This window comes from Parasteatoda tepidariorum, chromosome 9 (assembly GCF_043381705.1).
Source record: "Parasteatoda tepidariorum isolate YZ-2023 chromosome 9, CAS_Ptep_4.0, whole genome shotgun sequence".
Lineage (NCBI taxonomy): Eukaryota > Metazoa > Arthropoda > Arachnida > Araneae > Theridiidae > Parasteatoda > Parasteatoda tepidariorum.
Window position 1 is genome coordinate 51075254 of NC_092212.1, and position 27768 is coordinate 51103021.

The window sequence follows — 27768 nt, forward strand, 5'->3', positions numbered from 1 at the left end:
ATTCAAAATTACATCAGTTAATTTATGCTCGCTAGGCAGTACAATGGGAAATTTACTATTATTCGATAAATCAGAGTTTCTAAGTCTGCCACCAACACGAATTAGAGAATTTTCATCCAAGAATTCATTTAAACAAGATAACTTACTCCTAGATGAAACTGGTTCACAAAATTCCGAGTCATACGATTTAAAAGACCTTTAAATCGCTTAGTTGCGACGGTAAGATTATCGTTCAATTCCCTCCAATCTCTTTTCCAAGGAAGAGTGATTTCATATCTTTTATTTTTATAACTAATTGTTTCATTAAATTTGGATAGTGCTTCATCCCCCTCTAAGCATTTGGGTTCATCCTTTATTCCTAGAGACTCAAGGTCCCAAAATTTTTGCAAATCAGTTAAAGTGTGATCTTGTGATAATAAGTGACATTTGTATTCCTTACAATTATCCTTAGTGCCCAATCTTCCCGTTACAATCCAGCCGAGTACAGAGTTCTGTAAAATGACTAAACTATTTTCCAATTTTATTTCCTCGGTTCGTAACAGTTCGTAAAAAATATCTCCGCCAAGCAAGATTTGAGCACGTTGAGGCTTAAAAAAGTTAGGATTTGCATAAGTCAAATTGTGAGGAAAATTAATTTTAGAAACATCAAGCGGTTTAGCAGGGGTTAATTCAGTAATTTTAGGCACTATCAGCATTTTTATCTCTTTCGTAAAGTCTCTATTGTTATTAGAAACAAGGGCAGAGATCGATTTATTTACATTCAAACTAGCCCCATTAATTCCAGTTATTAATGAGTTTAATGTATTCTCCTTTAAACTCAGTAATTTTGCTGCATCAGCAGTAATAGCGCATTAATACTTATCTCTGCTGCATGGGTTATTTATCTAATAGTTTACTATAGTTCAATATTGCTATCTTCTCATTTGATAGTCATGTTATTTATACATATAAAAGATAAAACCCTCAGTCAGCCACTGACTAACTCACTGGCTTATCACTAATAAATTCTCCTATATCCCATGAAGTTAAAAAGCTAAAATTTTAAGCATGTATCTCTTCATGAAATAAGTATAAAGGATTAAGTTTCGTTTAGATATTTTGCAATTAATAGGGTAATTAGTAGATAATTATACCCCTTTTGACAGTAATGCTAAAAAAAACATGTTATTACTCGTAAGATAGAAGTCTCATATTTTGGCCATGTGTTCCTTACATGCTAAATAGAAAAGCTAACAACTTATTTTGATATTTTATAATTATCAGGGTGAATAAGTGATAACTACTCCAATTGAAAGGTAACAAAGGCTCTGTGCTTTTCATCATATAAAAAAAAAAAACTAAAATTATCTTTTAATAGTTCGTAATTATCAGGCTGGGCAAGGTTGACTCAGCCTTTCATCCCTTCAGTGGGCCGATAAATGAGTACCAAGCATGCTTGGGAACTAAACACTGGGGGTTTCACGTTCGGCTGACCACCTAACTGGAACATCTGCTTCTGTACAGTAGGCCGTGGCCCTCTATGGGCTGTCGTGCCGCTGAGTTAATTATCAGGGTAATTAGGGATAAATACTTTAATTATAAAAGATAATTATCCTAACAGACTGTAATTCTAAATGACACATTGCTGTTAAGATAAAAATCTCCAATTTTGGACACTGTTCCTTACCAAATTATAAAGTTATACTATAAAATATATAATTTTTATATTTGATAATTAATATTGTTATCAGGAGATAATTAGCTTAATTGACAGTAATTGTTAATCTGAGAGAAGACTTTCCATCACAGGCCTATACCTGCTTCTAAATGGAACTAATTATAAAACAAGATGAGCAGAAAATTATGAATCAACGTTATAAAAAATCTGCAAACAGTCTAGAATTTCGTTTTATTAATGACATTAAATCATATATCAGTATCATATAAATGACATTAAATAAAATTTATTTCATTAATGACAACAAATTAAATATCTGATGCACCTCTTCAACTGGGTGAGTTCAGCCAACAATTTATTTAATTTGGCAACCAGATGAGCATACCACATATTGCAAATGCTGTTTACCAGGAAGCGTCAAGAAAATTATCTCCGAACAGTAATTTCGATTCCTCAACAGTAATTTTGATCCCTCAGCTCTCCCCAACACAAAATATATTTAAGGGGCAATCTCTGAAAACGGATAATAAAAAATAAGTTTTTTTATTTTCCAAAAGTTTATAATTTTTTTCCTTACTTACAGATCATAACGTCACTGAGAATCAACCACATATTCTTCGATCGCATAAAGTCTTAGAAAAGGAAAAATCTGCAATAGAATGCATGCCACCTGTTCCTCAAAGCAAGAAAAGTAATTTTAAATATTTTTTTATTTTATTCTTAAAAATCAATATATATATATATATATTTACATATTTCAATTCATGACTTTCAAACTATAAGGGGTAGCTGCAATCTGGAAGTTGTTGCTCTAATAGTATAGGCAGGAGAAGCGAATGAAAGTTTGGTTCCCTTAATGTTAATTTCACCTTTTTGCGTTTTTAGTCATATCTTTAAATCTAATTCAGCAATTAAAAAAAAAAATTGCATCCACTCATGAAACCCATTTATTCTAAGGTAATTTCATGCAAACAATATATTTTAATAATTATTTATTATTTTTTATTCAATTTTTTTATATTTTTATATAATATATTGTTTGCATAACAATTATAACTCTACATATTTTTCTATTGTAAAATCTAAAGTTTCAACTGTTTTTAGTAGAAGTTGAGAAAATTAAAATTCTTTTTTAAAAAATATTTTGGTGACTATGAAGAAATATTGAAATGGGGCAATTAATATTTAAATGTTAACTTAAAGGAACTTGACTTACACATGCGTAGTATTAAATTTCTTTCATATTTACTTTCCTAGAGAATAGCAAGTAACATTAAACTCATTGCCGCTTCAAACGTTTAAGATAAATAATAATACGAATATTGAGTATATATTTAATAAGGTTTTATGGTTTATTAGTGATGGTTTCTAAATGTAAATTCTTTGAAATATATACAGTATTTTGTATATTTTTAGCGTTGGGAAAAATTTGAACCTGTTCAACCTGAGTTGAAAGAAGACAAATCAGATAGAATTGTTAATTTCAAACTTGTGACTATAACAGAAACAAAAGATGATGCTGCAGATTTATCATTTTATGCTCAACATTTTGATGAAGGTAAGATACAAGTATGCTTTGTCATCTATTTTGATATTAAGTTTATTTTCTTACTCAGTGTTATATTTTCCTTTTTAAAACATTGTANGTGGCAATATATTTATAAAATGAATTGCTTGGAGCAATATGGGTGACATTTTAGCTAAATTTAAGGTTTTTATATCAAGCAGTTTAATACTGTTTCTAAACAGGTACTTTTTAAGTTTAAGTAGAAACATCTAATCTCCTACTTCGAAATTGTGAAAATAATTTTAATATGAAAACTAAACTGCCCAGACTTGAATGTGTGGATTATCATTATACTCCCTGAAGCCCCTCAAACATTTTCAGTTCCTACTAAAAGCTAATTTACATTTAACTAAATTTGATATGATAAAATAGCATTTTGATCTAAACCTAATTTTCTTCTGTCTTGAAGAGTATGAAATGCTTATTTTGTGAAACATCTAAAGTGGCCAAGCTGTTGACCATAGGAGACTAATATTTACATTTTCTGTTAATTTAAATGGAATCAAACTCAATATGTAAAATGTACTGGGACTGTTTTGACAAACTTCTATCAGAGATAGAGCACATTATAAAGATTAAGAATTGCGTAGCAACCCACGACTGGAAATGTCATTGCAGTGGTCTGTCTAGGTTTTTCTGAAAGGTACCTATTTTGTGAAAATGTTGGCATAATTTGTGAAAATTAAAAATTATATCAAGAAATCAACACAAAAATATCGTTTTCGTTTCTTACGGGATACAAAAATAAAATTTTAAGAAAAAGTATTTTGTGAAACTGCCGTTTTTCCTTAAGTTGAATTTGTGAGGGTACCATTAAACCTGGACAGACCCCTGCATTGTATACCACTAAGGACGCTTCCCTATATTAGAAATATATTATTTATGTGCCTTCCAACCAATAGTTTAATTTATCTGAAATATCTTAATTTCATATTAATTTTATGATTCCCAATTCTTATTGTCAAAAGTTGCATTCAAATAGATTAAAAAATTACTGTTATTGTCATAATTTAATGATTTAGCGAGCTTGTCTAGTTAACTTTCGTTCTATATTTCTGATAATTACCTATTCGACGCTTAAATAATTTTTATATTTTCTTCAGTAAAATAAATTTTATTTAAAAATTATTTTTTTATTATTAACACTTTAATTTTTTATTTCATTTTGTAATTTTCATTTTTAATAGATGATGAAGGTAAGGTAACTGAAGGTCAGTCAATTAGTCTTCCTCAACCTGCCAGAAATGAAAATGAAGAATCCATGTCAATTGACTCTTCAAGCAATAGTGGTAACTCAAACATTAATACCTCATTGCTATCTTGATTTTAAGATGGTAATCTTGTGCATGATAACCATCTTACATGAAACTTAACATTTTAATGTTATTCTGATCTTTTTGTTCATGAAACAAATTGATGTTCTGATAGTTGCATGATTATTCTACAAGCGTTCAGCAGAGGTTAATCAAATTACATTTTTGATAAAAACTCACTGTTATTAATCTATATTATTGACGGATTGAATTAACAAATTAAGAGTTTTTTTGCATTTTTAATTACTTGCTTCATTTCTATTGGAAATCTATAGACAAAATACTTAAGGTAATATTTCTAAACCTTAAGCAAATTGGTTACTTTTAATAGGAAGAAATTTAAAAAAATTCTTTAAAACTTTTTATTCAATAGTTATTTATAAAAATTAAAATAATTTAATCTTTAACAGAAGCTTTAAAACTATTGAAGTCTATGCAGTTTCTTTCAAATAGTAATGTTATTCAATGTAATTTATAATTCCAGTTATAGTCCTGAAGTTTTTATTTATTTATTTTTTAAAGTTTGATAAATGTACTTCTCAATTAAAATAACAGCAAGAAAAATATTTATATACATAATGTAGCTTATTATAATTTTATACGCTATTGTGTACTTTATGCCTACAATATATTTTTTTAATGGAAGATAGATTTGAGTATTAAAATTTAGTTCAAAAGGGCTTGACAAAAGCAAAAATATTTTAAAAAAATATTGCATGGAAATAAAAGTTATTTAAGGATAAATAAATTATACGTAGTTTAACTCTTGTTTTAAATTTAGAGTCAAGTGCGTATAAGTGCATATATGACGATGTTTTTTCAGGGTCAGATTTAGTAGTTGTCTTTGAATCACCAAGGAAATCAAGAAATACTTCTCCTAAAAAAGGTAATAGACATTTCATTATTGCTATCTTCAAGCAATAATACAACGAAAATTAGATTTAAAGCAGTGCATGTTACCCTTATTATCTTGTTAAGTAAATGTAAGTGTGAAGTTTTATTGCAATTTAATAAGATATAACAAAATTAATGATCATATTTTCTAGCATGGGTTTATTTTTATTTAAAAATTCTTTTTTTTCCCACATAGAATATAATTCTGTTTTGATTTAATATTTCTGTTCTCTCTTGCTTATTAAAATTTATAATGACATTTTTTACTCAAAAAAATTTTTACAAATTAGAAGTAATTTTAAATTTAATATCTATCATGACCAAGATTTAGGACAAATAGGATTTTTCTTTGTTTTTTCTTTATAAATCCTGCACTTTCTTATGTGCATGAATGAATAACTTAGAATAACTTTTATCTAAAATGCCTTATTTCACATACTATGATGATTCCTCATACTATGATGATTCCTCATATTATCCTGAAATCATGAGCAGTTTTCTTAAATTAAGCAAATCAATTGAGCTGATGATAATTTAATTTTCAAACGTAGACATGTATATCAACAGCAATATGCGAACTTGTTATTTATTTTATTTATAACTTTCAAGCCATAATACTTGGCTTGTTGATGTTTGTTGTCTTACGTCACTTTCTATTCTTTATTATATTTTGTTTAAATGTTTTATGTGCCTTTCTTTTTCTTTCTTTGAATGCAGATAATGATGCTGCTATAAAACAACCACATATTTTACGCTCTCATAAAACTCCAGAAAATGAAAAACCTATTGTTGAAAGTAAACTTACCATTCAAAGTGATAAAGGTAATTTGAAATTTCATTATTCAATTTTTTCACTGCATTATTTTTTTAACTCATCTGTGATCTAGATTTTTAAAAATGTTTTTTTTTTTTTTTTTTTTGCATAAGCAGTAATGAGCTAAAATTACATGACTAAGAAATTTCACTTTTAATTAGGAAAATAAAATACTGTTATCATATATTTTTTTCAGGGTCAGATTTAGTAGTTGGTTTTGAATCACCTAAAAAAGGTAATATACATTTCATTATTGTTATCTTCAAGTAGTATTACAATGAAAATTAGACTTAATGCAGTGCATGCTATCCTTATTAACTTATTAAATACAGTGGAGCATCGTTTATACGACGCCGAAGGGACCACCGAAAAACGTCATATAAACGATAACGTCGTATAATCGATTTTTACTTCTAAAACTGAAACTAACTCTGTTTTCAGTTAATTTTAATGTTTAACGTGTTGATTTACATAAATTTCTAAATTAGACAAAGCAAAACAAACAAATAACCAGAGAAGAAAAATTGCAGTGAGCAGTTTGAATGTATGTGACCTTTAATTATATTTTCTTGCTATTAGTCTCTGCAATGCTTTGAATAGCGAGTTGAACTTACTGCTTTCTATGATGCAATTTTAGATTTCTAATCACGGCCAAATCTAATAGCTGAAGCGCACTTGCGCAATTTGCAGGAAAAAAGAGAGCTTTTACATTTTCCAAATAATTAGTATCGATGGGTGCGCTGGACATTAGTCGATGAATAGCAAAGTTTTTCGTTTTTGCCTCTTCATAATATTGTCTAGTTTTTTCAGTCATCTAGTAAAAATTACGGTCGTCATCCAAGAATTCTTGTTGTCACCCTTTTCTGTATCATTCATGTTGGCAAATTCCACCCTTTTTTAAAATACACAAGAAAAAATAAAAAATTAAATAAACGTGAACAAAATCTAAAAACCGACGTATAACCGATTCTGTGCGTCGTATAAACGATATATTTTTACATTAAAATGAATAGGAATGATTTGGGACCACGCTAAAACGTTGTATAAATGTAAACGTCGTATAAGTGATCGTCGTATAAACGATGCTCCACTGTAAATGTATGAAGTTTTATTGTAATTTTTTAAGATACAGTAAAATTAATTATATTTTCATATTAAAATTTGTAATGACATTTTTTATTGGAAAAAAATACTTACAAATTAGAAGTAATTTTAAATTTAGTATCTGACATGTCCAAGGTTTAGGACAAATAGGATTTTTCTTTGTTCCTTCTTTATAAACCCTGCACTTTTTTATGTGCAGTGGACAAAATAAAAAACATATTACTTAGATTAACTTTTGTCCAAAATGCCTTATTTCACATACTATGATGATTCTTCATATTATCCTGAAATCATGAGCAGTGTTCTTAAATTATGCAAATCAATTGAGCAGATGATAATTTAATTTACAAAAGTAGACATGTATATCAACAGCAATATGCACACTTGTTATTTATTTTATTTATAACTTTCAGGCCATAAGACTTGACTTGTTGATGTTTGTTGTCTTACATCACTTTCTATTCTTTATTACATTTTGTTTAAATGTTTTATGTGTCTTTCTTTTTATTTCATTGAATGCAGATAATGATGCTGCTATAAAACAACCACATATTTTACGCTCTCATAAAACTCCAGAAAATGAAAAACCTATTGTTGAAAATAAACTTGCCATCCAAAGTGATAAAGGTAATTTGAAATTTCATTATTTAATTTTTTTATTGCATTATATTTTAACTCATCTATGATCTTGATTTTTTTAAATGTTGTTTTTTTTAATATTTTTTTGTGTAAGCAGTAATGAGCTAAAATTATATGACTAAAAAATTTTATTAGAAATAGCTATATACTAATTAGTCTTTGTCAAAAAATTTTATATTTTGTCAAAAGTAATGGTTTGGACGCCGCTATTTTAAGCTATGAAATTAGATTCATTGTACTCTGTATAAACAGACCTTTTTCTATTAGATGGATTAGAATTCTTAACAATCAAAATCTGGGGAATCACAGCGGAATCAGAAAATCAAAAGTTTGAATGTTGTAGCATACATTTCTTCAGGACATAAATTAAAAGTTTGGATCTTTTATTGTTAATTGTTTTTGAGTGCATCTTTTGCTTTATTTCTAGAACGCTTTGAACAAATCACAAAATCAAAAAATTTGTTCATTAATAGTATTTATTATCTTTATTATTTAATTTACTAATAGTTGGAAAAATTTTAAAATGTAAAGTATAAAAATTTGTATGTCATTTTAATCTATGTAACTTTAAATCATAAAATTCAAAATGTAAAAAGAATCCATCAAATAGTTCTTGAGAAGTAAAAATTTAAAAATGCAACCTATTTGAGCTTTTAAAATAGACAAAAAGTGAAATTAACATTCAGGGGTCTGAATTTTCGACTGTTCTCTTGACTGACGTTTGGGACCATATTCCTCCTTTATGTTGAGCATCAAAATTTCAAATCCATTAAAAGAAAGACATGTTTATGTAAAGAAAGTATGTTTCCTTAATGGTTGAAAAAAACAAAAAAACGAAAACTTTTTTTGTTGGTTGAAGGACAAATCTATTTTTATTCATAATTTAAATTTTGAAATATTGTATTGAAATCTTAATGATTTGATGATAATGATTCAGCTAATAGTTTAAACGTCTAAAACAGACACAAAAATATACATTCTCTGAATAAACATGATCTTTGTTGGCTTTTGATCTCTCAAATTAAACCCAGCAATTTAGTTAGCAGACAAATCAAAATTTTGACCCTTTTACTGCTACTAATGCTTTTTGTCATATCCTTGAAATATATCTCTGAAACTAATTGATCAAATCAAAATATTTTTGTGCCAAATTCTTTAACAGTTTTACCAAAAGATAATTTTCTGTAAAAATTAATTTTGAATAATTATCTATTAATAACAGTTAAAAAAAAAGTTTTATTTTTTCAGCATCTTGCACAATGCAATTTTTTAATGTAAAACTGAATAGTTTTTGAGCTGAATATATTTTGACTGATTGAATAGTTTTTAAGAAAGTATAAACACTTTAAAGAAATGTTTTTTTTAAAATTTGTAATATCAAAAACTATACAACTCATTTTGACCAGTTTGCTGATTAAACTAAGTAGCTGAACCATATTTTCTAGAATATGATTATCTCCCACAATGTAGAAGTCAAAATTCAAAATCTCATTTTCCCCAAGAAATTTTGTAATTTAGATTATCATTTGAACTCCTTTATTGACTTTGCTTCAAGGGATTCTTAAATTTCACCAGGTGTGTTGTTTGTGTGTAAAAAACTAATCACTTGGCCACATATTCAGAGTTTTACATATTTTTTTACAGGATCTGATGTGGAAGTTTTGTATGAATCACCAAGAAAGCAATCAAACACTCAACCATTGAAAGAGACTTTATCCAAGAAAGGTAATGGGAATTTCATATTTATTGATAATTTTAAGCATATTGCCTTTATAGTAAGTTTAACTTAAAGTAATGCTTATTTTACTTATGCGTTACATAAATTTAAAATATTATTTAAAATTATTATACAGTTGGCTGTCTCGAGCAACCTTTTTATATAATTTCAAGTATTTTGATATTTAAAATCATAAAATCAAAAACCTAGATAATATATAGGTATAAACTGATACTATTACTAAAGTTTTGTTTCTTACATGTTTGTATGATATTGTAGTAAATTTGTTATTAAAATGTTCAGTACAACGTATGCTAACATTTAAAAAACAATCTATGCTAGTCATTCTTTGATGGACAATAAAACAAATTTACTACTTTGTTAAAATCAAACTGGGTACTTATTTGCTATTATTAATTATGCGAGCATGTGAATTTTATTTGGTGAAGGGGGGAGTTTAACAAAAATGAAACGAACTTTAATTATTATATTTCTTTAATTTAAAGGAATAGACAGATCTTAATAGTCGACAGTAACTCTTGAAACAAATAGTACATTTAAGGCTATACTAATAATGATAAAAACTATACTAATGCATGTTAATTGTTAATAAAATTAGAAATAAATAGTTAAATTTATTGTTCCGTTTCATATTTCTGCATTCTTTTCAGAAGAAAAATTAGTCTAAAATAATTAATTGCTCTCCCTTTTACCATTCCTTAAAAGACTAGTTTTGATTACATATTTTTTTATTATTATTATTTGTCTGGCACCTGAAAAAGAGGCTGATTTTTCTGAATGTACGATATAACGAGGAACTATTACATCTCAGTAAAAATCCAGCTCACTTCTTAATATATAGTATTAGTATCTTAAATATTGATACCTGATATATTTGAGGTTGTTTTTAAATATTATCTATTATTTTCTGTTTGCCAAGTAAGTAAAAGAATAAGATATGCATTCTATTTTTATAAGTTCTGAATTTCAATAACAATCATCATTATCGTATATCATGTGATTTAAAAGAAAAAAACTTTTATTGTCAACTTAATATGTTATGTGTGCTTTTTAATGTACTTGAAAATGGAGTACCTAATTTATCCAAATGTACTATATATAAAGAGACTATTACTGCTCAATAAAAGTCCAGCTTACTTCTTAAACTTATATATATGTATATTGATTATTGATGTATTTGAGGTAAATCTTAAATAATTTCTATTATTGTTTGTTTAACAAGTCGATGAAAGAATAAATGTTCATTCTGCCTTTGTAAGTACTGAATTTCAATAAATATTTATCATTATTGTGTATCTTGTGATTAAATAAATCATTTATTGACCGCTTAATATGTTATGTTTACTTTTTAATCTACCGTACACCCTGAATAACTTTTGATCTAATGATTGGATCTTTACATTCTAAGACTCAATCTTAATATTTCAGGGGGGTAACTTCAAATATGATAATTAATTGGCGCAGATATTTTAAGTTGCAAAATCATACACAAAAACGAACTTTCTCTGAGTAAACATGCATTTTTTTCTTCAAAGGATTCAGATAAGCCAGGATAGCCTAGTTTGTACGGCACTTGGTCCATGTCCAAAAGGTTGTGGTTTCGATCCCCGCCACCCGAAGACTTCTCGTGTTGTTAATAGTGACTGATGCACCTTGAATCTGTCAAGTCACTGTATGTTCACGTAACAAATCATACCTCTGGGATTACTGATCTAGGAGTTCCTTGTCTTCTGGATTAGTTCAAAATTACAAGGCTACGGAGTTGAACTTTAGTAGTGTAAAACCAATATTGGGTTAGCTGTTCAACGACGGTTATAAAATGTAAAATAAAAAGGATTAAGATGTCTGACTTTCAAAATGTAGGAGGTAGCCTCAATCTGGGAAATATGGTCCGCCTAGTTTGGTTGAGAGGGATTCAAAGTTTGGACCCCTTAATGTTAATTCGCTTTAAAAAAACTTTTTAAGCAAATGGAAAAATTTTTGCGCATAATTATAAAATTCATTTGTCCAAAGATAATTTTGTGTAAAAAATGTATTATAGTAAATATTTTTTAATTTATTTAATAATGGTAGAAAAAATTTTGAATTGTAAGCTAAACATTTTTTACATACCTTAAAATGATGTAAAAATTTATAATCCTTAGAAAAAATTTCGACCATTTTTAAATAAAATAATTTTTTAATTCACTTAAAAAGTTCTCTAGATAGGGCGAAATAATAAAAAAATATTAACATTAATGCTCTCCTAACCAAACTATGGGGACCATATTTTCCAGATCGCGGCTACCCCCTATTGTGGGAATCTGAAATCCAAATCTGTTGAGAAAAAGGTATGTTTATTCAGAGAAAGTATGCTTTTGTGTCTGATTTCGCTAGTTAAAACATCGTCTGTTCTAATTAATTAGCATACTTGAGGTCCCCCAACCATTCAGATCGAGTCGTAGAAGGTAAGCATCCAATCATTGGATAAAAAGTTATTCAAGGTGGTTCCTTTTTACACCTTAATATAGAATAATTTATCAGAATGTGCGATATAACAAGGAACTATTACAGGTCAATAGAAATCCAGCTTACTTCTAAAGCTTAGAAATATTTTTTTTTTCTTATTCAATTAATGTTTAATGTTCAACTTACTTCTGGTCAAAGTTACACATTTAAGAAGAAAAAGTTTGTATTTATATTTTCTTTCTAAAAGTCATGATGTACGACCATTTCAACCTGAGAAGAGTGCAGAGCATGAGAAGGTACTTATCAATTTTTTTCTCACTATCTTAAAAATATTTTCTCTCTTTCATAATTTTTTAATTGATTATTTAATTTAGAAAAGTTCTACAGAATTTTTCTAATTCACAATAGCAGTAGTAGTAATAAAAATCCAACATGTTTCTAGTAAATTATTTTTGTTTCAAAACCTAAATTTTTGAAACATGGTTAAATTAACAACAGTTATGTTTGTTAATTTTAGTTTATTTTAGTGGTTCATTGAAAAATGTTGAAAAACATTTCTCTATTTAAGTGTGTAGTAAAAGAAGATCATTATTTTTTATTATGAGGAGAACAACTAAAACTACCTTAGTACTTAGTTACTGATAGAAAGCAAAATTGGATTTATTATCTAGCATTGGATTTATTATCAGGCATATGGAAACCAACCCTGTTATGAACTATATAATTATTAATTTATGCATAGAAACTTGAATAATCTATTTTTATGCCTTGAATAATCTACCTTTGGCTATTAAAATCATCCATAATAATGAATAATTATTAGGTTCATCATTCTTATTATCCACTTTTATCAATAGTACTAATAATTGAAATAAGTGTTAATGATCCAATAAGTATTTTCAGAAATGGAAGCAATAGTAGTCGAATAAACTACACCTATAATAAATTATTTGATGGGAAAAAAAGAAAACTATCAGATTCTTTGAAAGATGTCTGGCTAATCAATGTTCTATTCAGTTGTATTTCATAGAAAATTTCATAAAATAAAAATTTACAGAAACGAAATTTTTCTTTTCTTAATTAACTGCTTAAGAGCTATTATTACAACTGTTTACTGCAACACGCATTTCATTCTAAGATAGTTGACACAAGCATAACCATACAATTTTTTTTTTATACATTAACTTGCTCATTTTTCAAAAGAAATTTCTGTTTGAACTGCCATTGTCTATTATAAATATTTATATATAATATGTTCTTTAAACTTATCATTATTTATCATAAGTTTATCCAATTATTCTTTTTATTGAAATTGTGTTTTTTATTTTTGTTCCAACAGAAATTGATGTCATTTTTTTTTGTTTTTGTTTTAGGAGACTAGGATACAATTAATATTCTTTATTTGAAGGATAGATGAAAAGCTATTATACAACTGTATAATTTTGAATTATTCTTAATGCATTTTGAATTCGACTCCTTCAAGCAGATGAAGTCATTATTTTGAAACTTTTTATGTATATTTTTTTTCCTATCTATTTATTCTGTTATTGATTTTTATTTGTGATTACTCTTAAATTAAATATTTATATAAATCTCTGAACTATTAAGGAGCTTAACACCAGAACAAGATAAGCCTCTATTTTTAAATCGTTGGGGAGAGTTATGTAGTTTATAAAAAGACAATAGGTAAACATAGTTTTCGCCCCTCTCTGTGTTGAGTTGTTGGTAATTGAAATGTTCGTCTATGACCGAATTTTCTATGAGCTTATATTCAATAAAGTATATGAGCTTATTCGATATTTGATTTAAAAAAATTTTTTAACTTGCTCTTAGGAAAGTATTAATATTATTACTATTAGTAAGTTAATGTCAACTATAAATTATATTAATTTCTTTTTTTATGCATGATTTGTGTTAAGAATAACTTACTTAAATTACATTTTATATTGTAACATAATAGTTGAAGAAAGAATTTTTTAAAAATACAAGGTGTTTATAAAGTCCCGGACCCATTTCGATGTTTAATAGCTCATAAAATAATAAAGATAGATTAAAATTAATAACATAAATGTTTAGATAGACTCAAAAAGTTTCATGACCCTTGTCAATGAATCTTCCATCCATCTTTCAGGAAAATGGTCATTCAAAGAACTACGAATGATGATACCCTAATGAGGTGGTGCACCATCTTGTTGCAAAAAGACAGGTGGCTTAAGCTCTTCTAGTTGTGGAAATACGAAGTTTTCCAACATGTCTAAGTATACGACTGATGAGACAGGAAGTTGGATTGAGCGAGAAGGTCCAATTCCTTGGCCACCCAGATCACCTGATATAACACCGCTGGCCTTTTTTTCTTTGGGGATTTATAAAGGACAATGTTTACAGGAGGATCGTGTCAAACATTGATGACCTAAAAGCCAGAATTACAACCGCAATAGCCTCTGTGGATGCCGACATGCTTGCCGCTACCTGGCGTGAAATTGACTATCGATTTGATATTCTCCGTGCGACGAATGGGGCACATGTGGAAGTTCATTGACAAGGGTCATGAAGCTTTTTGAGTCTATCTAACCATTTATATTATTAATTTCAATCTATCTTTATTATTTTATGAGTTATTAAGCATCATAATTTATCTGGAACTTTATAAACACCCTGTATATTTGAACAAAATATTGAAATTCTGCAAAACCATTATAAGAAGAGAGCTAGATATCTATATCCCACATGGACAGTCTACCTATAGCATCTTAAACCTCAAAAACTGCATTTTAACTATTGTACCTAATTTTTAACACAGCCCTGTTTATTTCTCAGAAAAAATTTATTGAATATTTATGCAAAATTCTTGCTCTAATCATAACAGCCTAGCTATTCACTGTCAAAAGTGACTGAAAAGGAAAAAGAATTAGCATTTAGGCTTACCTTGCTCTTGCTGTGGGCCGCTTAATTACATTGTACATAAATATAAATATTATTCTTAATGACCTACATTCTTCTGTGTATGAACTCAAATGATGAGTGGTATTTTCATGCTGCTTGGCAGTAAAGCTCAATTATGACAAGTCCGTTATTATGACAAGTTTGTAATTCAAGATCAAAATGTAGATATTAAAGTTATAAAAAATATTGTATAATTAAAGATCTGCTGTTGCAATATTTTTTTTTACTCTTTTATGAGAGCCATAAAAGAAAGACAAAATGAAATACATTTTTATTTATTTATGGTATCTATGTATAAAAAGAAAAAAATAAACAACTTTTTAGCTTTATGTTTATATGTAAACAAGCAATGACCCTTTTAACATCTTTCTTACAAAAGAAAATTTCTGATTTTTTTGGTATCCTGCTGCCTTTTTTAAAAGAAAGAGCCGAAAATTACAACTATCCTGCTATCGCAAAAAAATTTTTTATTTGAGAGAAATAATTTTTTTACTGCTAAAGTGAATCATATTTTATGAAAAAAAGCGAGAATGAAACACTTTTTTTATTCATGGTATCAATCCAAAAAAAAGGTACTAACAAAGGTCATTTAACTTTTTTATGTGGGCAACCAATGGCCATGTTATCTTCCTTCTTACATAAAATACCTCCTGCAATTTTTTTTAGTATCCAATTGCTCACTTTAAAAGAAAAGAGATGTCCCAGTGTTGATTGATAATAAATTATCATGGAGGAGACACGTAAAAGAGTGCAAAAAGAGAAGATTATAGGCTTGGTCTCAAGACTCTGGTATTACTTAGGGATCCTCACCTGATGTTCTGACCATTGTTTATGAATTCTATGTGAGACCTGTTCTAAACTATGGTAAAAAATTACTGGCCGCGGCTCCTGCTAGTCATTCCGACTAAGCTGTCAAGGTCCATAAAATAAAGCACTGAGATTTATTACCTCTGTAGCCTGCTCCACAAGTATCACTGCCTTAGGAATTCAAACTGGCTTTGAGGGTCTGAGGATATTTCTGAAGAGACAACTATCAAAACATTTGAAAAATGTAGGAGACTGCCTTTGCTGCACTGACAGAGATTTGTTCCGACTTAAAGAAAACTAAAGGGACAGAAGTCTTTCTTCCATAATGCGCAAGACATTATGTCTTACCAACAGTTGCGTTCAAAAGAGGACCCCCCCTGACTTTTAGAATTCAAACTATAAATCTCTCACTTAATGCTCAAACCAAGAAAAAAGATTACTATCCTTCCTCTTTTTCATGCCTATGCACTTGAAGTCATTGCAAATAGATTCATAAAAGATTTTTGGCTCCATAATTATACTAATGGCTGTTTTCATGAAGATTCTTTATTTGGAGCAGGTTTCTATTGTGAGAATTTGTTTGGAAGCTCATGTATAATTAGTATAAGAAGCTGAGATAGAAACAATCAAGCAGTCAACTACCCATCTGTAATACATCTTTTAAGCCATGCAGTGTTCCTTGTTCATTCACAATCAGTTATCCTTTCACTAACTTTGCTCTTTTAAAGTAGCTAGTTTTTTTTTATTGCTATTTTTACATTATATGTTATGTATTTGTTTATAACGACAAGATGATTATAATTCCTCTTGCTATTATGAATTGTTGTTATAATGAACAGTGTGGATGAATATTGTGTTTTTTATTTTTCAAAAAGAAAAGTGTGCTCTTATAGAACTGAAAAGTCTCATTGAAATTTGTAGTAAATATGAAACGTTAATATTCCATTTATATTCTTCCTAAAAAATTATAGTTTTTGTAAACTACATATTATTTTGGTGAGAAAGTTGATCTATTGTGTATATTTTGTCAATTATATCAATATTTCTACTATTAGTTTTAGTATCTTTTTTTAATCTTGTTCTTTCATAATTGTATTAATTTTTTATAGTAATTTTATTTTATTTAATTAAAACTTTTATATTTGCTACTACTCTAAGCTATATTACTAAGCTATATTACATTACTCTAAGCTATATTTATATTTTCTAGCCTATTGATCTATTGGCTTGCGAAAAATTAATATTTTTTAATAAAGCTATATATATAATAATTAATTGTAGTAAATGTAGTATTTTTTGCCGTATGAAGCAGCATATAAACATTGTTGGTTTAAAAATTCTCCGTAATAAAATAGTCTTAATTATTTTCCATATGCATTATTTTATATATTTTTTATTTTATGTGCTTTTCTTCTTTTGCTTCTTTTTTGCAGTATCATACTAAAAATATAAATTTTTTTTATTATTCATTGTCTAAATGAACTCCTGAAAATTTCTCTTAAATATAAAAAAGTTTAAGAAAATTTATTTATATATATTCACAGCCAAAAAAATTTTTTATTACATTGCTTCTCATTTAGAATATTTTTGTTTATCTTTCGTTTCCAAAAAAAGAATGAGTTTTTTTGTATGTGCGGGGTAAAATTCATGAGACATGAATGTAAACAAAAAATTAACTGAATAGCTGAGAAGGAAAATGTATTGTCAACATATTCATGAGAATGACTAGATTATTAGTGAAAGTTTCCATGTAGAGCTCTTGCATGACTAGAAAAAATAAGGACTGGACCTAATGAAGTACAGAGTCTTTTTAAAAAAATAAATGTAAACTTAGTTGAAGAATTTAACGTAATTTTATGTTTAAAAGATTGGATAAATTGTTCATAGGGAACATGTTAAAATGAGTATTATGGTTTTTGTTCCAATCTCTAAAACTATTTGATTTATTTTTAAATAAAAACTACCCAGTGTTTAAACTATGCAGCAGATTTTAAATTAAAAGATATGCCTCATTAAAATGTAACTGTGTAATTATAGTAAAGTAAAACATTCTCACAATAGCTCTTTGTGGGTGTAGGAATCATTGAAGTTTATGCCCCAAAATTTCATGCCCAACGGCATGAAATTTTGACAGTGTGGCATCATTGCTTCTTGATTGCTTTTACTTTTCTGAAGCTGATTGGACCTCGAGCTACCACCAGGGATTGAACCACAGTTCTACACAATAACAGCCGTGTGGTTTAACCACTATGTGATCACGGCTATATGTAATATTAATATTAAACATAATTGACTAGTCTAAATAAAATTTGCAAACTTTTTTGGAAAAACATTGTCCTTCAATTAGTAATAATATAAACAATGAACTTGTGTTATGTTTACAAATCGAATATGAATAAATATTTTTAAAATTAATTTTAAATATTTGAAGCTATCAATCATTGAAAAACAGAAGTATGCATACTATACTAATGTATTCTGTATTTATAAATTACTAATAAAACTTACTGCAGTTTTTTTTTTCTTCAAAAAAAATGCAGAAGCTTGTATATAATATTTGATTTCAATACTGTATTGCAAATCATTGTTACTATAAGCAATAATTTTTAACATGTTGATATATTGTTTCTACAAATATACAATACTTTATAAATGCTTTATTAACTTTTCTGATGATATTAAATTAATGTACTATTCAGTGTATTTTTAACTTTTGTATAGTTAGATCTGTCTTGCTTATTGATTAAGTAATGCTATTATTCTTTTACTCTGGAGTAAAGATTCTTAAACTACTGGTCACATAGAAAAAAATCTCATTAACTGCCATTCACCCAAATTTATCATTGCACATAAGGGCAAATATGTTCTAGATATTTCCTAACAGGAAAACAATTTTCTCTATGTTTATTTACTGTAATGCTAACAAGAATATGCTTTTTTGGAGGGTAACCCTTCAAATTTGTCTTGATAGCCATGCTACTGTTGAATTGCAAGCACAGATCTTTGTTTAATGGCACTCAAAGTTATTTGAAGCCGGCTTCTTTCAGGCCTTTAGTAACAAAGTTTCTGCTTACCCTGCAAGTTATTCATTGCCATCATAAAACATACTGGTTTTTGCCTATGAATAATGCTTTTTAAAAAAATGGATAAGGATAGTTTTAAAATGAATAATGTCTCTTAAATAACTTTTGTAACCTGTATACTATTTATTCTTCATTTTAGTAGTATTTGTGTTATTATTTTACAATTTATTTTTTATTTTTCAGTGGGTAAGCAGAAACAATCCTCTCCGGAAAAGCAGTCACCACCGTGGGAAGTAGGAAATATTTTTAATTTTTATTTATGTGAATTGCTTAATTTTGCTTTTCTTCTTGCATGTAAACATTCCCAAGTTTAAAGCATTTGAAAAAATTTATATTTTTGAAAACGAGCTGTTGAATTGTTTTAATACAAAATAATGTTTAAAATTGGTTGTTTTTCAGTGTAAATAATACTCCAGTGTTTTCAATATAACGCGAGAATCTCGCATATTTTTTTCTTTTCTCGCATTAAAAAATGATGACCGCGAGAAATTCGCGCATTCTATAAATCAATTTCAAAATTGGAGAATTTCTCGCATTTTCGAAAGAACTTCGAATTACGCCATTTAGAATAAAATCTGTTTCACTTTTCTTCCTGGATCTTTCATTATTTTCAACATCTGCCTCATTATCTAGCATCCCTATTTAACAGTATTGTTCAGAACCTTTTCGAACAACAGAACACAACCACGGAACCCCTTTCAGAACACATTTCTTTGAGAAAGGGTGAGAAATTCTCACTGTTAGTCTCACCGTTCCAAGTTATCTGCTGGATCGCTGAAGCATGGAGTGAATTCACCATAATAAAGTCATGGAAGAAAATTATTGATGAACTAGAGGTGTAATGAACAGTGATCTGGCCGAACACCGAATATTTGGCTGCCATATAGCGAGTTTTTTAAAAAAAAATCATTAATAAATAGTTTTTTTTATATATAAATAAATTTAGTCATAATTGAAAAATAATAAATACTTAGTTATATGTATGGGGTATAAAAAAAAACTGACTAACAGCTATTTAAAAAAATGCGTTATAAATTTGGGAAAAAAAAGAAATAGGAAAAAAAATCCTCTTAATTCTTAAAACGAAAATTTAATACTAAAAATAATATTTTCCTCAGTAAAAATTTTTCCATGAAACATTAAAAAAGATAAAAACGCCTATAAAAAAGATTATATACAAAAGCAAAGCAGAAAAAATATAAGCTGATTTTAATTTTTGAAAAAAAGTTTTAAAGCTTAACATTTAAGTTTTCCAATTACCGTATTTTCAAGAAAAAGTGATGATTAAAGTCCAATGTATATCTTCTTAGCTGCTGCATCATAATAAAAACGTCTACATAAGTTTTTTTTGAAAAAAAGCTAGATAGAAACTAAAACGAAAATGGAGGATTTAAATATGTATAAATTCTCAATTTGTCTTTTTCTCATAGCTATATTTTTCGAAAAATAGTGACCATAAAAGAATATTGTTAATTAGAAACGCTCTTTAAAAAATGCTGAAAAGAAGAAAACTTTTTAAAAGAAGAAAGAAACGGAAAAATATTGTTCTTAATTCTGAAATATAACTTCAAGGTTGAGAATTGCAATTTTTTATGTAACCATTTATCTATCTTTGTGTACAAGAAAAAAGGGACAGTAAAAAAACAATGTGTATGAGAAATGTTCAAAAAAGGGTTTTTTGTTGAATTCACTCTATATTCTCTCTCTTTAGTACAAAAATTAAAGTATTGCAAATTTATGTTACTGTATTTTAAAACTTTAATCTTTTTAACTGGAGTATATTGTTTCATTTGCTTAGTTGTGTTTTTATAAAATCTTTAGTAAGTTGATATCTTCTTTTTTTGCAGGTAGTATTGACAAAAAAGTGTCAAGTTTCATTGAAAGGGTTTGTAACATCTACATTTATTGATTATTATATAATTATCTTTGTATCTGAAAAGGTTGTAAAGTTGAGCTCTACTTTTTTTTAAAATTGAGAAGTAATAAATCTATATGTAGTAGCTAGTGACTTTAACAGTATACTGTTATATAACATGCATATAACAGTATACTGTTATATGCAGTTCCCTTTTAAATCTTCAAATAAATTGCTGGTATTATGTTACTCAAACTGAAGTTTCTAAAATCTAACTATTCTCATTTTTTAAATTCTTAATTGTAAAAGTAAAACAAATTTTTCACATTACATGTTGAGGCAAATTTTCTAGGTACTGAAAACTGATAAATGTATTAAATTTTCAGTATAAGCCAATGATACATTATTAAATATTAAAATCATTGTTATAAATTGCATTATTGTATTATAAAAAATGCTTAAAGTTGCTTATTTTTGATTTTCGTTTTTTAAAAGCCCTTAAAGGTGCTTATTTTCGATTTTCGTTTTTTAAAAGCCCTTAAAGGTGCTTTTTTCATGGGGTGTTTTTAAAAAGTGCTTAATTTTCCCTTTTCAAAAATGAGCTTTTTTTTTTAACCATGTCAATTTTTGCCACGTTTTGTGCTAAAGCGTGCTTTTCACATTGTTTTATTCAACGTTTTCACAATTCATTCAACTACGATCTATTTCAGCCTATGGTCGGTCCAAAGCGTATGAAAGCGCCAATAATTGTACAGGTTTGAGGAAATACTTGCGAGTCCGCATGTGCGTATAGTGAGCTGGGTTCGGTGAGATTGTTGCACTCTCATGTGCAACTCTGCTGCATTTTGCAAGATATTTTCGATTTCAAAATATTATTAGTAGTGCAAATATTTTTAGTAGTTTAATACAGTGCTTGAAAATTTTTTTTTGAGTGCTTAAAAAGTACTTAAAAGGTGCTTATATTTTGTTGAAAGATTTGACTACGCACCCTGTGGAATCAAACATTATTAATAATAATTTTTTATTTCTTTTTATAAAAGAATAAAAAGAACAATAAAAATCTACAGTAAGGGTATTGTAGAATAAGGATTCATCTTACCTATCTTTTGTCATTTATTTTATAAAATTAGATTAGAAAAAAAAATATTTTACTTATTTCAATTTTTTATGTGCACTTTTTAGATCAAAATTTTCTGAAATAATAAAATAAAAATGTATATTTGTGTGTATGAAGATTTCAAAAGTCAGAAGAGCAACAAAAATAAATATTATTTTTTCTATTTGTTGAAACTTAGCATTAACTGAACGACTATTTATTTATTTCAGTTTTACTTTTAAAGTCTGGCTTGACAAACAAAGGTCTTTTGAGCTAAATGATAGAGATTTAGCTTCTTTATCTCCTACTCGCTGGTTAAGAGGAAACATTATTGATTTTTACCTTCAGTAAGTTAGATATAGTTTTTAATTTAATATTGTGGTTAGAATATTTCTTAGGCACAATATTGGTGATATCTACTAATTTTATTCTTTGAATAATTTAAACAAAAATATTAGTGATTGTAGTGATTGAAAGGAATTAAAAAATAATACATTAGGTGACAGTATCATGTCAAAAAATGTCAAAACAAGAGAATTTCAGTGAGAGGTTATAGCAAAGTTAGAGACAAAAACCATAAGAAATTTTATGAACTCTGGGCATAAAACATGACATCTGTATCTACTTAATCTCAAATATATTAATAAGTCAAAAATTTGCTCTTAAGTTTCAAAATTTTGTATTATTATTATGTTACTTAAGTTTCAAACTTTTGTATTATTACTATGTTACTTAAGATGTTCTTATGGTCAAATAATAATGTTTTTTTTTATTATTATAGTTTAAATTCTGACAAAAAAGAAACTAAATATGTAATAACACAACTAAATAAATGAAATACATTTAAAGTTTTTTAAATAGTGAAGTAATTATAGAACCTTAGGTAATTACTGTTCTCTTTAAATATATATTTTAAGTAGGCACAGTAATTACAAAACAGTAATTTTTGTCCAACAGATCAAAAACTATTTCATTTCTTAAATAATTTTTCAAAAATTGAGTTATAGACCCTTAGTGTTCTCTTTATGTACATTTCAAGTAGGCCCAGAAATTGCAAAACTATAATTTTTGCCAAACAGATGAAAAACTATTTAATTTTTTTACTAAACTGTCTATACTCAATAAAAGTAATTTTTTATATTTTGTACAAACCAAAATTCTTTTATTTGCTAGCAATTTTGTAGAAAAAAAATTTTGAAGCAATAATTACATTCAATAAAGTCACCCACAGATTTTTTAAGGTGCAATTAAACTTATTGACCTTTAAAGAATTGTTACTGCAATCAAACTCTACTGTTCTCTAGAAAAGAGTATCCTTTTTTAACATGGGAGTTATAGTCTATTCAACTAGAGTCATCTATAGTGCCAATACATTGACTTTTTTCATACTTAGGACAATAATTACTCAAAAGTTGGGGTCACATACAAAATTGTGTAAAGAACAAAAAATACAAACTATTCTAAGAATAATGACTATACAAATTCAAGTAGACATTCAGAATATGCATGCATTTATCTCTTGTAACACTTTTATAATATAGTGAAATACATAAAAAAAATTCAGTAATGTGTATGAGGGGGACATGGAACAGTTAATGACATTTTATCTGTATTTTATTTTTATAAAAATGTAATTTATATGCAAAATGTATCTGATGCATATTTTTTTTGACTTCTTGTGAGTATTTTCAGCAAAACATACCATTAATGACAATTCATATTTTAATGAGAAATTTTTTTTAAGGATTCATAAGTTAATGAATTAAGAAATAACCCTTAGGAATCAAAATTTAAGAACTCTCTCTGAATACATAATCCAATTATCAATCATTAGATATTGTCGATCATAGAGTTCTAGATCATTATCAAAAAATTAATTTTTCCCATTAGTTTTATTTTCTTCAATATTGTTTTTTTCGCTGCTTAAATTATGGATACTTATCTGTTTTTAGATATATAATTATGAAATCAAACTATCAAGAAAAAACTCATTTGTTCTCTACTGATTTCTATTCACTTCTATCAAGAAAGGAAAAAAATGATGAAGCTCTGGTACAATCTGTTACAAGAAGTAAAGCGGCGGCAGCAGCAGCAAAGCCTAGTGACAGGTAAATTGCATAAAATGAAATATATAATTTTATATCAAATCTTTAATAAAAATTATTCAATCTATTGTATATAGCTCTTTTTTTTCTCATAATTATATTCGTGGGCAAAAAAAAAGCTTGAAATTTCTCAAGAAATTATCATTTTTTAGTTGCATACTCTGCCCTTCTACTATTTTTACAAACTATAAACTTAGAGCCATTGTGGCTCAATCCCAGCTATGGCTGGTTGATATGAATTCTGCAGACCTCTTACTCCAATCACAGTGCTGATGTAAAATATTCCCAGTGATAGATGGATTATGGGTCAAAGTCCCCATGATGCCGGGCTTAGTGTGGGAGGTTTGGATGGTTTCTCTCTCCATGTAACGCAAATGCCGGTTAGTTCCATCAAGAAAATTAGTTTCTCTCAATGCTTGATTCAGGAATTTCCTTGTCTTCTGGGTTGAGTTCTAAATTACTAGGCTACGGAGTTGAACGTTATAATTGTAAACTCAGAATTAGGTCAGCTGTTTAATCCCGGTTATAAAACAAAAACTTTGTAATAACAAAAACACTATAAGGTAAGATTATTTACAAGAATAAACACTATTTTTGATTTTTTATAAATATTTTTGACAAACAAACAGAAATAATAAAGTTTTTTTCTTTCACTTAGTTCCTTCAGCAATGTGATCACAAATGCATAATTGTCCCTTAACGGCTCAGTTTCAAATAGCAACGGAGCCTTTCTTATACCGGTAGTGGTTGTGCACGTATGATTTTATAACGATACTTTCATATTACAAGCCGTATTAGTATGTATGGTTACTCCTTAGTACCTATACTCTTGGAGTATACCAGATTGGGGAAGCGCTTTCTCATTTTGCTGGTTCTGAAGGAGTTAATGTCTCATTCTCTTTCATGCATACTAATTTGGAAAGTTAACTTAAAAGTAAGATTATTTATATATAAACTATAGAAATCTTTTTACTTTCAAGTAGTAAATAACAGTAAATTTTTTTATAAATATTTTCATAATTTCAATAATAAATTATCTTATTTGTCTTACTACTTTTAGGCGTCCATGGACAAAAAACATTGATATCTTTTCACAGGACTTTATAATAATTCCAGCAAACATTGAAAATGTACATTGGATATTAATTATTATCACCTTTCTGAAAAATGTTTGTTTAGAAGAGCTAAAAAGTATGTATTTCTATTAATAAATATAATTCATAGCAAAATAGATAGTAGTATTATAAGAATAATTTGTTTTGGTATTAGTCTAAGGACTCACAATATTCTGAAATTTTTAAATATTTTACTGGAAAATCAAGGTAAGCATCTTAATTATGAATTCAGACAAAATAAATTACAGCATCAGAAACTAGAATATTTTTAAAATTTCAGTAGACCTAACAAATGTTTAACATTTTAAAAATACTATTAAGTACTTACAATTAACATATCTGTATATTCAATACATGTATACAATATGTTATATTTATCATTTGTGGTACAAAAAGTAGGAAAGAATATCTAACTATTAATTTTAAAGCATTAAACGATCTTAATTACAATTGAACATGCAATCCAGTACAGTCAGTTGTATGTTTATGAGTTCAATTGCATTTTTTAATTGTGGCATAGCTTTAATTATCTTATGTCAATCCTAAATTCAATACATTTCTGACGTTTCCTTTCTTTTTCCTTTTAATTTGTTCATTTTGATGAAATTTATTTTCAGTTGCAGTGGTAAAAAATTATCTAATACTTATCTAGGCAAAGCTCAAAAGATGAGTTTTGAGAAAATGTTTTAAAATCTCCTACATATTACAAACTTATTTTCAAATTAATGGAATAATGTACCAATCTCAAAAGGGAGTGGAAATCTGTCAAAACAAGTTTATTTTTCCTGTTATAAAAATAAAAAAACATAAAATTTGGTAAATTTTTTTTAAAAGAGAAAATTCAGGATTTTAAAGTTTGAATTCACAAGGATAAAGTGTTCTTTTAGTGTTTTCCATCTATTAAAATTATATTTTCACACAGTTTTAAGACCTGGTTAACTTACCTAGAACTATCTATACTGTATCTAACTAACTCAGCTTAGTATTGAATTTCAAATGGAAACTTTTAATGTAATCATGAAAATGTTTAAATTTTTTCCTTTAAATATAGGCAATGATGCTTCTGAAAAACCATGTCATATTCTGCGTTCTCGTGCATCTTCTGAAAATGAAAAATCTGCATCAGTGTCAAGGGCCAGTCGAAGTGATAGAGGTAATTTAAGTTTTCATATATTGGATTAATACTTTACTCCTTTGTGGGTTTTGCACTTCAAAAATGTTTTACAGGTCTTTTTATATATAAAAAAAACATTAAATAGAATTTTTTTTTAAATCAAAAAATCAGGATTTTGAAGTTTGGATTGACAAGGATAAATGGTTCTTTTAGTGTTTTCCATCTACCATAATTATATTTTTACATAGTTTTTAAGACCTGATTAACTTACATAGAATAGGCTAGAGCCATTTCTACTGTATCTAACTAACTCCGCTTAGTATTGAATTTTAAATTGAAACTTTTTATGTAATCATGAAAATGTTTAAAATTTTTTCCTCTAAATATAGCCAATGATGCTTCTGAAAAACCATCTCATATTCTGCGATCTCGCACATCTTCTGAAAATGAAAAATCTGCATCAGAGTCAAGGGCCAGTCGAAGTGATAGAGGTAATTTAAGTTTTCATATATTGGATTAATACTTTACTCCTTTGTGAGTTTTGCACTTTAAAAATGTTTTGCAGTTCTTTATATATATATAAAAAAAAAACATTAAATTGAATTTTTTTTTTAAATCGGGAAATCTGGATTTTGAAGTTTGGATTGACAAGGATAAATTGTTCTTTAGTGTTTTCCATCTATCATAATTATATTTTTATACAGTTTTTAAGACCTGATTAACTTACCTGGAATAGGCTAGAACCATTTCTACTGTATCTAACTCACTCCGCTTAGTATTGAATTTTAAATTGAAACTTTTTATGTAATCATGAAAATGTTTAAAATTTTTTCCTTTAAATATAGCCAATGATGCTTCTGAAAAACCATCTCATATTCTGCGTTCTCGTACATCTTCTGAAAATGAAAAATCTGCATCGGAGCATAGGTCACGGGCCATTCGAAGTGATAGAGGTAATTTAAGTTTTAATATATTGCATTAATACTTTACCCTTTTGTGAATTTTGCACTTTAAAAATGTTTTACAGTTCTTTTTTTTAAAAAAAAACAAAAAACATTAATTAATTTTTTTTTTAAATCAAAAACAGACCTGCCAACTCTCCTGCTTTTAGCAGGAGTCTCCTGCTTTTGTCTCAAATCTTCGTTCTCAGGCCTTCAGGGTGTTTTCTCCTGCTTTTTTCTATTTAGTGCAAGATAGAGGAAAAAAACAACAATTTGTGCAATTTCCTTCCCAACTTGTGCTTCAGATCATGCTGGGCATTTATTTAAAAAAACTTTGCCCTGTAACATCACTAAAAATTATGGTGAGTGTGAACCAAAACAGCAGCAATAACCAATGAAATGGCAAAATCGGAGATATCTTGGACACCATTAGGCAAAATGTTTTTTTACTTTCTATAGATGCCAGTTTTTTTTTTAATAAATGCTAAATCAGCTACATCTGCAGTTTTAAAACAGTAGCAGTTAAAAAAAAAAT

At 27.6% G+C, this 27768-nt stretch overlaps 3 protein-coding genes across 3 annotated transcripts in view; all 3 read left to right on the forward strand.

The window, feature by feature from the left end:
* The window catches only part of LOC110282984 (putative leucine-rich repeat-containing protein DDB_G0290503), a 90093-nt gene extending 89642 nt beyond the window's left edge, over nt 1-451 (forward strand). Inside the window, exon 25 of the mRNA XM_071185811.1 lies at nt 318-451. Within this exon, the coding sequence (XP_071041912.1) occupies nt 318-451 (134 nt within the window). The remainder of the gene's footprint in view (nt 1-317) is intronic.
* A 1792-nt stretch (nt 452-2243) lies between these two features.
* On the forward strand, nt 2244-19417 carry LOC139426507 (uncharacterized; the record flags this gene model as incomplete). The annotated part of the gene is given in 8 exon segments (XM_071185707.1): nt 2244-2348; nt 4412-4513; nt 5361-5423; nt 6149-6253; nt 6442-6480; nt 7872-7976; nt 9633-9713; nt 19191-19417. Coding segments are annotated over 8 exon segments (731 nt in total), but the record flags the coding sequence as incomplete, so codon positions are not given.
* Nucleotides 19418-20790: 1373 nt separating this feature from the next.
* The window catches only part of LOC107437822 (sentrin-specific protease 6), a gene marked incomplete in the record, with an annotated part of 15045 nt that continues 8067 nt past the window's right edge, over nt 20791-27768 (forward strand). Inside the window, 6 exon segments of the mRNA XM_071185706.1 lie at nt 20791-20892; nt 22189-22305; nt 23911-24066; nt 25124-25254; nt 26230-26331; nt 27138-27156. Of these exon segments, the coding sequence (XP_071041807.1) occupies nt 23921-24066; nt 25124-25254; nt 26230-26331; nt 27138-27156 (398 nt within the window).